General features: G+C 41.0%; 1 protein-coding gene across 1 annotated transcript; it reads left to right on the forward strand.

Annotated features, from left to right (window-relative positions):
- The first annotated feature begins 1,226 nt into the window (after positions 1–1,226).
- Positions 1,227–14,887, forward strand: LOC115783498 (mitogen-activated protein kinase 14A). Its single transcript, XM_030734353.1, has 12 exons — positions 1,227–1,476; positions 2,735–2,864; positions 4,416–4,474; positions 5,441–5,552; positions 8,342–8,371; positions 10,450–10,497; positions 10,587–10,701; positions 10,825–10,896; positions 13,391–13,470; positions 13,610–13,688; positions 13,938–14,111; positions 14,288–14,887. Exons 1-12 carry the CDS (start codon positions 1,343–1,345, stop codon positions 14,347–14,349), a joined length of 1,095 nt encoding a protein of 364 aa, XP_030590213.1. The 5' UTR covers positions 1,227–1,342; the 3' UTR covers positions 14,350–14,887.
- Positions 14,888–17,661: the final 2,774 nt, after the last annotated feature.

Here is a 17,661-nt window from a genome sequence, read left to right on the forward strand (position 1 = left end):
ATAATTTTGTTTTACAAGTGTTGTATATCTGTGACTGGAGCTGACACTACTACCACTCCCAAATTTAATCGTACATTCTGTATAATGACAATAAAGGCATTCTATTCTATTCTAAGGATTTTCACCAGGACTAACACAGACAACCATTCATGCTCAGTCACACCTACGGCCAATTTAGAATCACCTCTTAACCTAACCCCACTAACTGCATGTCTTTGGACTGTGGGAGGCAGCCGGAGTACTCAGAGAGAACAGCAAACTCCACACAGAAAGGCCCCAGCAGATGGTGGATTCAAACCCAGGACCTTCTCACTTTGAGGCAGCAGTGCTAACCCCCGTGCCACTGTGCTGCTCAGGAAGAAGGCATTACCACTAATAAAGTCAGTGACAGGCAGATGTGTATTATTACTGTTCCTCCTATACCCTGTAGACCTCAACAAGTATTCTGTGGTCTAAATAAATCAGTAGCCGAGATAATTAATTCAGGGGTGTCAAACCTGCAAACCTAACATAGCCAAAGGGCTGGCCAGGAGTGGCCATGGTCACCAAAGACTGAGGTTTGGAGAGCCAGTTGGGGGCCTACACACATAAAACTTGATTTACACCCTTTAACTGATGACTTCGTAGCAGAACGTATTTGCTGAAGCACTTTATTATGGCCACAGAACTATGGCCACTGGCATGGTGTAGCCCACCTCTGGCCTTATAGCTGGGATAGGCTCGAGCCACCTGTGACCCTGCACTGGATAAGCAGAGGAAAACAGATGGAAAGGACATTTCTATAGTATGTAAAGTCTGCAAAGCTACAAACACACAGCTGCTGAAAAAAAAAAACCCACAGCCAGCAACAGTAAATCTGCATTTTCAGTCTTTCCTCTTTTCTCATTCTTCCTGTTTTTTGTAACTGAAAACTCTATTCATAGTTTTAGCAGTTTGATTTTCCCCACGTGAATGAGAGGATAGCTACATTAAAAATGAAATAAATAAGAATTCTTATTTCTACGCATATTCATAAAATAGCATATTCGCCATTGAGTTTAAACTCAATGTGCTATTTTTCTAAATTCCCAAGACTGTACAGAGGCCAGGTGTGAAACAAATGGATGGTTAATGCTTTCTATCTCATTCTCTGCACAGGTCAACAGCTTTTCTGCAGCTTATCTTGATAACTGTCGCTCCTGCTAACCATGTGACGCGGGTGTAGGCTGCTGAGGGGTGGGGGCGTGTCTCTGCGCCGCCTTTACTCTCACCGCTGGATCTCACCTATCAGGTTGCAAGACTGAGGCTGTAAAGACCCTTTTTTTGGTTAAAACCCGACTGGAAACTGAAACAAAACAGCGCCATGGAGTCTCCACTGAAGAATTCCCCGGTGAGACCGGGTTTCCACAGGCTGGAGATCCAGAAAACGACGTGGGACGTCCCGCAGAGATACGTGACCCTGCACGCGGTCGGTTCCGGAGCTTACGGCACAGTGTGGTGAGTTTACCAAGGCGAGCAGAGTATGTATCACCCCTTCACTGCTGTGTACAGAAAAATACAAAGTATGTGGTCTTTTATATTTTAATAATCGTATAATCCAGCTATGACCTGGAGCCTGCAATTAACTTTATAAGGGTCATAAAAATGCCAAACATACTAACTAGTATTTGACGTGCTTGTACCAACAATAAATTCATCCCCTCTAACAACGTATTTATTACGTTTTTAAAAAAAAAATAATAATAATAATAATTAGGTTGTGTCGTGTTTTGAGGGTGGCTTAATTTTTTTGCTCTTTAGTCTTAATATTTGAATGCTTTACTGGAAATACTTTACCAATAAGATTTCTGAATTTATGTAGACCTTAAGGTTATGCTTCACTCCCAGAATATGCTTCCGTTAGCAGAAGCCTGGCTCACCTTCTCTTCTGCGAACAGAAGCATAATTGTCCCCCTGAGGCCAGTCAGCAAGTCAATGCAGGTCCTCTGATATGACAAGAATCTCTAACATCAGCGCAGGAGAACCCAGCCTGCAGGAATCCAGGATGTTCCAAACACAGCGCTATCTAATGATAAGGCACAGACACAATCTTATTACTGATCACACAGTATGCGGTTAGTACTGCAGAATACGTGGATACTCTTTGGTTTCCTAATCTCAGGCCTTACACATAAAGAGGTTGGTGGCTTCTTTTTTTTTCAAAAGGAAGTCTTTTAATATATCATAGCATCAGAGACTTGTTTTTTTTTTCACATAACATAACACAACATAACATAAAACATAATAAAACAAAGATGGTCGACACATTTTTGGGCTTATTTTGGGCTACCTTTGATGCACTTACAGGAAGTACAGCGCTGTCAAGTGTTCACACCTGACACCTGGCCCATATAAGGCAGACCTGCAATGAAGTTGAGGCAGCCGCAATCAGTGCTGTCATTCAAGACCAGAAAGATAGAAAACTGCAGATGTGGGCAACGTTTGGACCAAACATTCATCGTTGTCTGGGAAACTTTAATGATTTCTAAACAGCTATAGTGCTTACCAGTGTTTATTTAATTAACTGATTGATCAACCATATCAAAGATATGTGTTATATTTGTTGTTGTTTCAATATGACTGCGATCTTTAATAGTTTGCTGGATTTTTTAAAAAAGGTTATTCAGCATTGAGATGAATATGCATTAGGTGTTGCGCTAGATTACAGTAACCTCTGTGTGTCCAATCACTGAGTCTGTGGTTGATCCCATTTTAGCTCTGCCATCGACCAGAAGACCAAGGAGAAGGTGGCCATCAAGAAGCTCTACCGGCCTTTTCAGTCGCTCATCCACGCCAAGCGTGCCTACAGAGAGCTCAGGCTGCTCCGCTACATACAGCATGAAAATGTAAATCAAATCAAATCAAATAAGCAGCTTTACTAATATGATATATATCGGTTTTCAGACTCCCTCGCAGTCTGCTTCAGTCCTTACGCAGACAGGCAGGTCAGGTGACAGAAAAATCTGAATTCTTCACTTGACTAAGCTGTAAACTTGTAATTTTAATGACATTAGGAGTGCTTTGGTATATAAAATCTGCACTATCAAAGCAAAGATATATATACAAGTTACCTACAAGCTTTGCTCCTTCTTCTCCTCTCTGTAAAAACAAGGTCGATTTTGATGGTAAGCAGTTTTTGTTTACCCTTCAACAAAAGCCCCATAATCTCATCAGTGGGCATTGATGAGCGGTGAGTGTTGTGTGTTGCTGGAACCCTCATGGCTCAATATTTACCTCGAAAGTCTTTTGACATTTTTGACAAACATGTTCAAAAAAAGGCGTGAATCTTTTTTTCTTTTTTTTAAAATCTTTTGTTGAATAGAGGAACTGCTTTTTTTAGCCTCTTAACTTCTTAACCCTTTCCAACCTCGATGCTTTTCTTCTTCATTAACACATTATGCTTTCATCTTTAGAAGGCTGCACACTGTAAACCCAGATTTTGATCCCACTTAAAAATACTGAGTTCATATTACTTAAAATTACCTAGAATGTGAACATTACTTGTTAATGCTGAGTGGACTGTACTTTTTGATGGTCTATCTTATTGTAATCATGTGTTTGAGTTTAAACAACTTAATATCATTAAGTTTTACACCTGCTAAAAATCTAGTTTATACCAGTTTAAACAGACGGGCTTAATCAGCAGCAGCATGGTGCCATGATGGTTCGCACTGCTGCCTCACAGGTAGAATGCCATCTAGAAGGTCTAGGTTCAATTCCACCTTGGCCCAGGCCTCTTGCTGTGTGGAGTTTGTATGTTCTGTCTGTGTGGGTTTCCTCCCACAACCTGAAGACATGCAGTTACGGGTTGGCTGTGTCAGCCCTACAACAGGGTGTATCCTGGATCTTACTGCCTTGTCAGCTGGGATAGGCTCCAGCCCCCACCCCCCCATGCCCATGAAAAGGATAGGGGAATTGATTGATCAAAAGACATTTTATTTTTTCATGAACTATAAAAGATAAGTTTGGTCAATTAGAACATACAATTTAGTTCAACTGGAAATGGAGTAGTGCTTACTTAACAGGCTGAGTTAAATAAATGGGTGGTGATTGCTTAAACTAAGTATCTTCAGTTACTGAAACTCTGTTATTCGTACATTCAACTTAGATCTTTCATTCCATTCTAAAATGTCTCGAGTACACTGAACATAGACCCCTGCACTTACTCAACTGTTTCATTACTTAAAAAATTTAAGGCAACGAGTTACCTTGGTTTTTTTAAGTGGATTCAACTTATCCAGGTTTACAGTGTACAACTAGATCTCACTAACCTTCCCAGCTGTATGTGAACCTCCTGAGAAATGTGGAGCTCTAGAAATGTTTGCATGTGTTTCATATAAGTCTGTTCTTGGAGTATTGGTAAATTAATAATTTCTTCACTCTGTTTTTTGTTAAAGGTGATCTGCCTTCTTGATGTCTTCACACCTGACGCCACACTGGAGAAATTCCAAACCTTGTAAGTTGAAAGTCAGGAGGAACATTCTCCTGCTAGCTGTTTCAACTTGTTGCGATCCCGCACGCATGTGTGTACGTGCATGTATGAAAGGTCAAGAAAGGTAGTGTGAGGGCAAGTTTGTTCTTGTTTGTTTTGGCAGCTTTTTTTGAACAGTTAAACACCCTAAAATGCAAAGTTCAGTTTGGCTGCTGTATGAGATTGTAATGAAAACAAGAACGCACTGACTTACAAATACTTTTTTTAAAACTGAAAATAGTACAAACACAATATATCAAATATTAAATGTCAATAATTTAATTACTTAAAACATATGCACAGTCTGATTTTGAGGCTAGCAACACATGTCAACAAAGTTGGGATATAATAAGAAAATTACTGCATGACTGTTGCGTAATGCTAAAACAAAAACAGCACTGTGTGAAACATCTGACACTAATGACGGCAACAGGTCAGTACCATGACTATAAAAAAAAAATAAAAAAATCCCAAAGAGTCCATCAGAAGTAAAGACAGGGAGGGCTTCACCATTGTGACAAACTGTGTAGGATGAGAGTTCCACAATTTAAGAATACATTAGAAAAAAAAAAGCATTAGGGCAGTTTGGTGTTTTTTATGAAAAATATCTAATATTAATATATATTTAAAATATTTCATTTTACAGAGTTGCAGCGGTTTGTCTTGTATAATTTCCAGATGTCTAAAGTGTTTTTGTTTCAGGAAGAGGTGTTGCAGCACAGCGGTAAACATGCACTTTCCAAATTTTCAAAATGTGCTGCAGACATCAAAGTATTTTTTTTTTTGGGGTCATTTTATGCTGCAATTTAAATTGTCTCTGTATTTCATATTTTCAGCTGGTGTCCACTATATAAATTTTGGAAGATATGACATTTGTTGTTCATTTATTTTATTTAACAGTACACCCCTTCCCTCACTGTTTGCCTCTCGCTGTTGTTCTTTTTATTCTAGTTATATGGTAATGCCCTTTGTGGCCCAGGATCTGGGCCACATTATGAAGACAAAAAGATTAAGTGATCGCATCATCACATACCTGTTCTACCAGCTTCTAAGAGGCTTGAAGGCGAGTACTTATGACTCCATGATTTTTATATACACAAACAACTGTTTATCTGAAGCTCATGGTGCCACAGCCAAGATAAAGACTTTGACATTTTCAGACCACATTTTCTGAAAATGTCTGTAAACCTGAAATATGGAGTTGAAAGAAGCTGAAATTGCATTAAGTGTAAACAGTCAACTGGCAATAAAAGTGCTGAAACTGGCTGACATTTCAGATGGCTGCATTTGTTCATAATTCCATTAACGTTTAAGTACAAAGTGTTTGTTGGAGTGTAATCTCACTCTCAGTTGAGAAGTGAGGGATGAAAGCAGTGGAACTGTCAGTATTGTATAACCCTTGTGAAAAGGGGATCTGTGAGGTGCTCCTTTTTGAGGGGCACACCTTTTAAGTGTTGACGTCAATTTAGTGTCTGACTGAGCACCCTGGTCACCTCTTCATAATAATCATGACAGGAATCTTACTAGTTTGAAAATTTCCATATGGAAGGGAATGGAATGGCTAAAAGGTCTGAACCCAATGCTTTAGGATTAATGAAAGACTGCAGCAGCAGTACAAGGCGCATGCAGAGTAAGAAATAAAGACCATTTTCCATCCATCCATCCATAAATCCATTTTCTCTTACTGCAGTTGTACAGGGACAGAATGGCCTGCAACAATGGGCCAGACACCCCAGCACACCCCACAGGATAATCCCTTGGGATGCAGTCAAATGCCTTCTCCAAGTCCACAAGTGGGCAAGCTCCCACGCACACTCAAATATCCTGGAGAGGATGAAGGGCTGGTCCAGCGTTCTGCGACCAGGACAAAAGCCACATTGTTCCTCTTGTTCCTCTGAGGTTCGACTAAAGGATGGACCCTCCTTTCCAGCATTCTCCTCCTGAATCACCTGACAGTTTGCCAGAATCACTTCAAGACTGTCCGAAAGTCTTTTTCCATGACCTCACTGAACTGCTCCCACACCTGAGTTTTTGCTTCGGCCACTGCCCAGGCCACATTCCACTTGGCCTGCCGGTACCCGTCAGCTGGCTCTGGAGTCCCACAGGTCAACCAAGCCCGATAGGACTCCTTTTTCTGCTGGATGGCTCCCTTCATCTCTGGTGACCACCATGTAGTTCAGGGATTACCACCATAACAGACACCAACCACCTTGCAGTTGCAACTCTGAGCAGCAGCCACAACAATGAAGTGCAGAACATGGTCCCTTCAGACTCAATGTCCTCAGCCTCCATTGGAATGCTGTCAAAGTTCTGCCAGAGGTGGGAGTTGAAGATCTCACAGACTGGGGCCTCTGCCAGGCATTCCCAGCGCACCCTCACTTTACGTTTAGGTGCACTGGATCTGTCCAGCATCCTCCACCATCACCTGATCCAACTCACCATCAGGTGGTGATCAGTTGACAGCTAAGCTCCTCTCTTCACCCAAGTGTCCGGAACATACGGCCACAGACCTGATGATACGATTACAAAATCGATCATTGACCTGCAATCCAGGGTGTCCTGGTGTCTCTTGCACTTATGGATATCCTTATGTTTGAACATGGTGTTTGTTATGTACAAACTGTGGTTTGTACAGTCCAATAACAGGCAGGCTGTTCCTTCCAATCACGTGCCTCCATATCTCAATGTCATTCCCCACATGAGCGTTGAAGTCTCCCAGTAGGACAATGGAGTCACTGGATGGAGCAGTCTCGAGCACTCTGCCCAGGGACTCCAAGAAGGGTGGGTACTCTGAACTGTCATTTGGCACACAAGCACAAACAACAGTCAGGACCTGATCCCTTGCAGGAAGCAACAGGGAAGCAACCCTCTCATCTACCGGTAAAAACTCCAATGTACAGGCAGCAAGCTGAGGGGATGCAAGAATGCCCACCCCAGCTTGCCGCCTCTCACCGAGGCCAGCTTCAGAATAAAACAGAGTCCAGCCCCTCTCCAGGAGACTGGATCCAGAGCCAAGGCCATGCGTTGAGGTGAGCCTAACTACATCTCTCAACCTCATGCACTAGCTCATGCTGCTTCCCCACCAGAGAGGTGACATTCCATGTCTCCTCTTTGGGCTGTGCCCGGCTGGGCACCACGGGGTAATGCCTGGCCACCAGGCACTATCCCTTGAGCTCCCTCCCCAGGCCTGGCTCCAGGGTGGGATCCTGGTAACCTTATCCCGAGCAGGGTAACTTGTTCCCTTGATTTCATTGGGGTCGCTGGAATCGCTCTTTGTCTGGCCCCTCACCCAGGAACAATTTGCCATGGGAGATTCTACCAGGGACACAAGCCCGGACAGCATAGCTTCTGGGATCATTGGGACATACAAACCTGTCCACAGTGATAAGGTGGAGATTCACAGAGGAGAAATACAGCATATATTATTTAAATGTGAGAACACACTCAGTATAATTACTCAGTCTATTCACTTTAGCTTAATGCATGCTTCACCTGTCAGGGCTAGTCAGTGTGTAACCAAGGTGCTCAGTCAAACTGAATCAGAAAGCAGGTTTCAAAGTGTAAAAAAAGAACAGCTTTGTGTTTTTAACTGCCAACATCTTTGATGTCAAGATGGTTTCTTCTCCTTATCAGTGCTTCTGTCATGTCACAGCAGTCTGGGCTTGACTGTAGAAAATGCACTAAACAAAAGTCCTCACAATCACCTGCGGGTGGAGACTTTGTGAAGCCATTTGGACAATAATAAGCCTGTGGACCTGCCTGCTCCACTAAGCACACATTAGTGTCTATGCTCAGCTGATATACAGATGCTATGTTCTACTGTGGGTTTAAACTGCTTGTTCTCCTTTACAGTATATTCACTCTGCGGGGATCATTCATCGGGTTGGTATATGGACATTGCTGAACATTACAACACATTACAACCACAGTCTCATTCATGATCAGTATATATTTACCTTAAGTGCTGTTAAAAGAATAGTCTGACATTTTGGGAAATATACTCGCTCACTTTCATGTTGGAGCAGCATGAAGCTCGAGCTAGCTAGCAGTTTGGCTAGCTTAGCATAGAGACTAGAAATTTTCATAAAAGCTAACTGTATCTGGGCCAGTGCAAATTTTGTTGTTCTGTTTTTTCTTTCTTTCTTTTTGCATTTTCAGAGAAAATGGACACATGCAGTCAGCGGAATGAAACTTAGGACTCATTGCTCACAGCATTAGCATCCATGTCTCAGCTCTTCTTATTGTTTTCAACACATTGTTCCTCATTTTTCACTGCTAGCAGTGTTTGAATCAGAAATTATTAAACTAAGTAGCATGAGAGTAGACCTCATCACAATTGCTAACCTGTTTTCAGATCGTTAAACCAATAATTGCATAAAATAAAGGCTCCCCGAAGCAAAAAAGCTTATTTAAAACTTAAATCGCCAATCTGAAAAATAAATCACACCTGCCTTCCAAGCAGACTCCTCGAAGGCAATAGGCCTGGAAATGGTAGGTAGGGTACGTCTTAAAAATAATAAAATAAATATGGATATATTTAACTGAACTATTTTCTCTGTTAATATCGTGTGAAAACTCTAGAAATTTGTTCTATTTGGATGGGACTATCTACTTTCATACTGATTGAGCAAATATAACAAGCTTTATTACAGAAATACAGCGTTTCATATATGCTCAATCCAGTATGAAAGTTGGATGAAAACAACATTTTATTCATTTTTGGCACTAATACAACTGTATACCATTCAGAAATTGTCACTAGCTCTCTTTTTTAGTGTAAAGTTTTTTTTATTATTATTATTGTGCACTCAAATATAGGACTTTACAGGACTTCTCCATTTTTTTTTTCATATTTTAATTTGCCAGTATATTTTTTGATGTATCTGTCCCAAATGATAGAAAGGGCAATGAAAATTTCAGGCTTTTATCTTGAATAGTTTTTGAGACATTCATACCCAAGCATGGTGCCAGATTTCAACCTGTGGGGAAAAAAAGGCATGATTTGAAAAGTATCATGAAAAGTATTTGATATATGAAGCCAAAAGTTGATTTTAATTATATAGATCCAAACTTTGGACCATAAAATCTTTATGCAAAGCAGAGATGGCCGAGCAGAAAATGTGCTAAAAATCTGCTGGTTTGAGATAGAATGACCCATTAGACTATGGCTACACTAATATGTTTACATTCAGAAACATTGTTTTACTGTGTTTTAACAGTGTTTCAGAAATAATCTCCCTCCACATGCCTGAAATATGAAAAAGTAAGACCAGAGATTTCTTTGTTTTTTACCAGCAGTAAGGTAGAAGTATGAGTGGAAGGTGTACACACACAGTTCTGGGAATAGGCCAGTAAAGATCAAAAACATTACCTGGTTCAAACTTGGCCATTCTCCCATTCAAGATCATTTTCTTGTGCACCTTTAGGCCACTTTTATTGTGCCTACTGTATTTAGTTCTCTTAGTGAAAGTCCCATTGTCTCAGTAGTGGATGTACTTTTGCACTTGTGTCTCTGTAATGGCTGCTGGAGCTCCTTCAGTCTTTCCATAAAAACATAACAAAACAAAGAAAATGTGGAGTCCTTCTCTCTCTACATCTTTTATTTATACATCAAGGGTAATAACACAAGGATATGTTTGTGCATCCTTGATTATAGCTCCTCCTGCAACATCTGCCTCCTCTTGGAACATCTTTCATGACTGCGCACTGATTTGATTGATTTCCAGGTCATAACCAGGAGGATGGAGGACAGAGGAAACAAGGAGGCATAAATTAGGGAAATGAGAAAGGCCCGCGTTAACTGATAATCAGGACGCAAACTTGATCGACTCATCTAACTAAAGAAGGAATTGAGAGCATTATTTCCCAACATGTTGAACTATTTCTCTCTGTATTTAGTCTTCTTTGTTTTTTTAGGTCATAATACACTTTGTTTTATTAAGAAACTTCATGTCTTGTAGGATCTGAAGCCTGGTAATCTAGCTGTGAGCGAGAACTGTGAGTTGAAGGTAAGATAAAAAAAAAAAAGCTGTCTAAAGTCAAGATCATGAGTTTAAATGTTAAAAAAATATATAACATTTCAAATCTTTGATCTCAGATCCTGGATTTTGGCCTGGCTAGACATACAGAGAGTGAAATGACTGGTTATGTCGTAACGCGGTGGTACAGAGCACCAGAGATCATATTTAACTGGATGCACTACAGTCAGACAGGTAATAATGTTGCCTGCCTTCAAAGCAAATAGTCATTTCCTGTTTGTTTGAGATATAACAGAATATTGCAATATGCTACAACAGTGTGCTGTTATGTTATTATTGAAATCCTCTCCTTTACAGTGGATGTCTGGTCAGCAGCGTGTATCCTGGCTGAAATGATCACTGGCGAGGTGCTTTTCCGAGGACACGACAGTATCCCTACACATATTCTAATAAAACTCTGTATGCTCAATTACAGGAAGCACCGTAAGGGAGGACAGCTCTGTTATTATTAGTGCTGAGAGAAAATTATTACTGAAAACCAACCCCATTATGTCGCCGCTCCAATCTTGACTCGATTGTTAATTTTTGCATGAATATAAAGGTGCTACTTTTAAATCTATCTTATATTACTGTCAAGCCTAAAGTTCAAATTTATTGATCATGTAATAATAATAATGCCAGGAAAGACTATGGGAACAACTAAGGCCCTCACTTCCCAAGACATCCTTCAACAGCCCGCTGTGACTGGTTGGACAGCAGGTCTTATGTACTGAACTCTGAGTATGTAATAATGAAATCTGGAAGCTGGTACAGTGCCCCCTTGTGGAAACACAACAAACAATAAACATATTAATTAACAGCTCCTGTCGGACATGAGAGACAATAGGGACGCTTTAAGGTAACTGTGGGTTTTTACCTGAGTAGATAGATACAGCCAACTTTTATGTACAGTCTGTGATGTAGACCAGTGGTTCCCAAAGTCAAGAGTGCTGCGGCCCACTTAAAAACCAGAAAATCCCATAGATATGACATACTTATATATTATTTTATTTATGTAGCTATGCATATTTCTGAGTAATTTCAAACTGAATTTCTATTATCGCTACAGCCAACCTGCAGTACCTTTGCAGCCCATCAGGGGGCCCCAGCCCACACTTGGGGAGCCACTGATGTAGACTGTAGATAAAACGGTTGGATGTAGCCCAAGTGCAGCCAAGGTGCTATCAACCATTGGTTTTTGGACTCTGCATTTTAAAGCCTCAGCTTCGCCACCACCATGTTAGTTGTTTTGGAGCCAGAAGTAACCTTATTTGTTTGAGAGTGACATCACCTGACGCTGATAAGATATCTTTATTGTCATTGCACAATACAATGACATTTTGTTGGAGCCATCCTCCAGGTGCCGACATAATAAATAGAAATAGGAGGAATAAGGATCTGGTGTTTACAGTGAAAATGGCAATAAATGATTTATTTACAAAAAACTCAGTGCGGTGTGCTCAAGTGGCACAGTGGATGTGAAGGTGGAGCTATAGTCTGTTGGGTTTGATTTCGTCAGTGTTCAGTAGTGTGACAGCTCTATGCTGAAAACTGTTTTTCAGTCTTGAGATCCAGGCGTACATTGTTCTGTAGCTCTTCCCAGAAGGTGAAGAGGCAGTGTTCGGGGTGTATCCTGTCCCTGATTATGGCTGTGACCCGCCTGTGTCCTCTAGTCTGGGGAGCTGGGTGCCGGTGATCCTCTCAGCAGTCTTGATAATGAGCTGGAGAGCTTTCCTGTTGTCTGCAGTGCAGCCAGAGTACCATACTGAGATACAGTATGTGAGGACGGACTCGATGGCTGACCTGTAGAAGCTCACCAGCAGCTGTTGTGGGAATCGCGCTCTCTTCAAGCATCTCAGGAAGTGAAGGTGATGCTGGAGGAGACCCGCTTCCCCATGCGCACAGTCTGTAGTCTGCTGGTGAGGAAGTCCAGGACCCAGCTGCTCGGGTGTGTGTTGAGGCCCAGGAGGTCCAGCTTGGCGTTGAGTTTGTGGGGGGAGATAGTGTTGAAGGCAGGGCTATGATCAATGAATAGCATCAGCACATAGCTATCTCGCTGGTCTAGGTGGGTCGCAGCAGAGTGGAGGGCCAGTGACAGCGTCCTCGGTTGACCTGTTTGCCCTGTAGGCAAGCTGGTGCTGGTCCAAGGAGGGGAGCATGCTGTTCTTCAAGTGACCCTGGATGAGTCGCCTGAAGCACCACTGGTGTCAGGGCCACTGGCTGAAACACATTGAGAGTCCTGATGGCTTATTGTTTTGGCACAGGGATGACTTGAGGAATATGGGGACTGAGGCCTGCTCCAGGGAGATGTTAAACAGGTCTGTGAGCACTGCTGTCAGTTCCACTGCACAGTGCTTCAGAACCCGTCCTGATACGCCGTCAGGTCCAGTAGCCTTTTTGGGGTTGATGTGCTGCAGGGTCCGTCTCTGGGGCTCAGCACCAGTGGTGAGGGTCACTGCTGTTCTCGTGTGTTTTGCAGAGTGCGCTGACAATCAAACCTGGCAAAGAAGCTGATGAGCTCAGGTTGCATGCTGCATCTATAAACTGTATGGATGCAATGTACAGACACAGATAACTGCTTAAGAGCAATCATGAGGGAAATAAACGCTAGAATGTCACTCACTGAACACAGCAAGTCTTATTATTTTTCAAATAACTATATTAAAAATGTTCCAAAATGCACCAGCAGCAAGCAAGCAAGCATTATGAGAAGTTTCAGTATTTTTCTTATATTTTTTAATAAAGTACAGATAGATCACGTGCAGAATTTTAGACTTGGAGAAGCACAGGCTACAGTATGTCTTCATTTCCTGTGATTGCTCTGACAACAGATCTACCTCGTGCATGCTGTGCATCCACAGTCTTCCTTAATGAGCTTGTTCAGGTATTGATCAACTGAAGAAGATCCTCCATGTAACGGGGACACCAGACTCCTCCCTGGTGCAGAGGATGCAGAGTAAAGATGTGAGCTTTGTAGGCTGGTGTTGGATTTGGAGCTGGAACACTTGCTTTGTCTGCATGCCTTATTTTTCTCACTCTCAGTTTGTAGCAGAGATTTTAGTTTGCCTGTTGTTGCTGATCTTTTCTGAAACTTGTGTTTCAGGCACAGTCGTATGTGCAAGGTCTCCCTCCACAAAGGAAGAAAGACTTCAAGGAAGTCTTTCAAGGCATGGATGACAACGGTGCGCCTCTTTATTTGAATCTGAAATGTGTTAAATTTTTCACAGTTTTTGCAATTTTTTTCCTAACAAGATAAAACCTCACATTCCACCTAGATCAAAGTACAAATTATATATTTCAAGTAGGCAGTATATGCATATATCTATATATAGAACAAGACTGATGGATGCAGATTAAACTGCAATGAATGATTCATTAAAAAAAAAAAAAAAAAATCAGCTTTTAAGTGTTTTGTGTCTCAATGTGTCCAGTTATCGACCTGCTGGAGGGGATGTTGCTGCTGGATCCCGAGGCCAGGCTGACAGCGAAGCAGGGACTGTCCCACCCTTACTTGGCCGAGTATCACGACCCAGAGAGCGAGCCAGACTCTAAGCCCTACGACGACTCCTTTGAGAGCCTGGAGCTCGCCATTGGCGAATGGAAGAGTAAGTACAGCTGCTTTTAAGACACTGGAGATGACGGTTACTGTGAGGACGTGACTTTGACAGGGTGTGGAGACAGAATTTTTCAGTACTGTGTCTGAAATGAGCAGAATCCTAACACTCTTGATTTCATTGAATTTTTTTTTAACACTGCTTTCCTTTTTGGTCTTTCCAATCAGGTCTGGTCCACATGGAGATCATGACCTTTGACCCTGACAATCCTAGTAAGACCGCCATATAGGCAAGACAAGTTTCTCCAAAGCTGTCACACAGCATCTTGAAAGTCTTTTTGGTTTCATTTCAATAAAGGGCAGCTTTACTCGGTATCTACATGACAAGAGGAAAAGTAGAGTCTGTAAGAAATAATTGTAAAAGTACTGTTGCTTTATTCTGCAGCTGGCTTGTATGGAGTTGTGTCTGTGCAATTACTGTGCAATCAAAAAGAATTTGTTTGCAACTAAGTTACAAGAGTAGATTTAAAAGCTAGTATCTGTGTGTTACTGCAGGTAAAATACCTGCAAAAAGTGCAACAGTTTCAGGAAATGTAAAAATGTTGGAAGTGGTGCTTGTGGATATTATTTGCTGCAGAGTTTGTAATGGATCAAAAATATATTTAAAATTAAAGGTGAACAAAATATTATGAAATAGCATGAAAACCTGTTCAAACATATTTAGTTTTAGCAGTGATTAACAGGGATCGCAGGTTTTGCTTGTTTGGTTGTTTTTTTGCACACCTGTATGTTCCTTTTGTTTTCACAATAAAGGCAAAATGCTGATTCCACGGCCCACACCTCAGATGTTTATCAGAAACACTGAACTCCACTCAAGAACCCTGAAGTGCTGTCTCTTCATTCCAACAAGAATCTTTTATTTTAATGCAGTGTAGCTTCAATTCAGCATTTTAAGGGTATATTATGCCATTTTTATCATCTCATATTTATCTTCATTGTTTTTTGGGGGTTTTTTCTGTTTTTTTTTTTTTTTCTACTCCAGTCACCTGTTTTGAAGAAAAACATTTCAATTAAAAAAATAAAATAAAATAAGAGGAGGTGTTCATTAATATGTTAAACATGGAGAGGCAGACAACCACTCACGCTCACATTCGCACCTTTGCCTGATTTAGAATCAGCAGTTTCTAAATTGGCTGAATGAGCATGTTTGGACTGTGAGGGGGGAGCCATGGTACCTGGAGAGAACATACAACTCCCTGCTGGTGGATCTGAACCCAGGACCTTCCTGCTATTAGGCACAAGTTTCCTGTCTGTACGAAAGTACTGCATATAAATTTATAGTGTTTACATTATTCCTCAAATGTAATGTACAGTAATTGGTGATGTACACAAATTCTTAAAAGTTATTTTTTGTGAATTCACTAGAGGGCAGTATTGTACTATAGCAAAGAGTCTTTGAGTAGGATGTAGATGGGTTTTGTGTTCAAATACAGAAAAAAGTTGTGAAGTGCTAAATGACTCCTTAGTGGTGTATGCATGGGCTTTCATAACTTACATATAATTATTATAATAATAACAGCAACACTCAAAAAGCGCCTTTCAAAAAGGGTTTATAAAGTGCTTTCACAGCTAACAGCATACTCAGACCTAAACAATAAAGTTGAAATACAAATAAATAAATAAGAAAAGGAGATACAAAATACTACTTTTATATTTTTACAAACTATAAGAGGGGGCATCATAATAACTATATAATGATGCGTTTTCAGAAGTGATTTAATCAAGTCCCTGATTCTGCCAGTGTTGCCTCCTCTGGCAGGCAGTTTCCATAAAATATATACAAATGATGGACTCTGTGCTGTTCACTGTTTTCATCTTAGCTTTTTAAAATCAGGTGTCACCAGTGTGAAACACAGGGACGCTGCACAAATGACTAATTGTGAGCCAGTTATAATACTCTGGTTTATCCTCATTTCTGACTGATTTACTAAACGAACTTGTTGAACTGAACATATTGAATTCCAAGTCCTGAACCTAGCAACTGATCTGTATGTGTTTGTGTTGTTATAGATAAAGTGAGTCTTTTGCAACTTTGCAAGCAGGAGATGAGGCTTGATGTGAGAAGGAAGAGGATGACATTTTATTAAGATGCCTCCGTGTCATTGTGGTTTTGTTTCTTTGGTGAAGGGGACCTCTTGTGATAAAATGCAGGAAAAATGCTTCATATCTTGAGTCTCAAAGCGCAGACATGAATTTAAATGTTGCTCCACAGCAAGCGAATGCCTACGACTTCTCTTCCACCTTTGGTGTACTATGTATGTGGCCAGTTTCTTGCCACATACGTAAAACATGATGATTCAGGAGGGAGATGTCATTTCCAGGCACTGTATTCAAATATGGTGGGGGAACACAAACTACTTTCACAAGCCCACTCCTATTATTAATAGATTTGTGATGTTTGTGAGAATGCATCATTGGAATATTACATGCTGTTCTATGTATATTTATGAGTACAATATCCTTTGTTTTCTATCAAATAACCTCAAAACAATTGCTGACTATACCTTTAAAGAAAGAATACATTTTCCACCACAGCGGATTGTCTTTTGGGTTAACATCTATTTTTAAAAAAGATGAAAATGAATACATTAAAAATTCAATATCACTGCTCTGTTGAAGCCAATCTAATCTTTATGGGGTCTTCTAAAAACACAGCACTGGAAGTGGACTTTTGAAACAAAGACAACTTATCTTTTGCTTTTGGTTTATTTGTTTGGTTATTTTTTAATTAAGGCAGCTGATTTAGTTTATCACAACAGTGAGGAAAAAAAGTGCAGGGCTTTGTGGAGACTCATCTCTGTAGCTGAGGAAAATTAAACTGAAATGCACAGATGGAGTGTGACACAGTGTGGAGGGAGGAAGATAGGAATGGAGGGAGGAAGAAGAGGGAAAAATAGATAGGGAGGAAAATAAAGAGGGAGAAAGGAAGGAATATAGACAGAGAGGAAGGAAGATAGAGAGGGAGAGAGATGGGGAAGAAAGGGAGATGGGGAGTAAGACAGGAAGTGAGGTAGGTAAGAAGGGAGGGAGATATGGAGGGATTTAGGGTGGAGGGGAAAAGGGAGGCAGGGAGGAAGAAAAACGAGACAAAGCTCGGAAGGAAGGCAAGGAAAGAGGGAGGGAGGAAGAAAGCAAGGGATTGAGTTGGGGGAACAATGTAGGGAGCAACTGAAGAAGGCAAGGTGGAATAGAGGGAGAAAGGGAGACAGGAAAATAGTAAGAGGAGGAAGGGAAGGAGGGAGGGAGGAAAGGAGATAGCAGGGTAGCTAAGGAGGTAGGAAAGGAGTAAGGAAGAGAGATGGGAAGGGAAGACTGCAAGTGAGGGAGGGAGATAGAGAGGAATAAAGGAAGGCAAGATGGAAGCAAAACAAAATAGGAGGGAAAAGGAGAGAGAAAGGGAGGGGGGAAGGAGGAAGATAAGAGGGAGTTTGTTTCAGACTGCTTCTGTTGGTTACCTGAAATTACAAAGGTAAGGCAAATTAGGAAAAGTTTGCATACATAAATTAAAATGCTTTTAAAAACTGGAGCCTTGTTGTACCCAT

Source organism: Archocentrus centrarchus, chromosome 7 (assembly GCF_007364275.1).
Source record: "Archocentrus centrarchus isolate MPI-CPG fArcCen1 chromosome 7, fArcCen1, whole genome shotgun sequence".
NCBI lineage: Eukaryota > Metazoa > Chordata > Actinopteri > Cichliformes > Cichlidae > Archocentrus > Archocentrus centrarchus.

Bases quoted from the DNA above. Each gene is read 5' to 3' on its own strand.
- LOC115783498 (XM_030734353.1), top strand. From the start codon at position 1,343: ATGGAGTCTCCACTGAAGAATTCCCCGGTGAGACCGGGTTTCCACAGG. The intron at 10,498-10,586 runs GTAAGATAAAAA...CTTTGATCTCAG, and splicing joins GCGAGAACTGTGAGTTGAAG to ATCCTGGATTTTGGCCTGGC. The intron at 14,112-14,287 runs GTAAGTACAGCT...CTTTCCAATCAG, and splicing joins CGCCATTGGCGAATGGAAGA to GTCTGGTCCACATGGAGATC.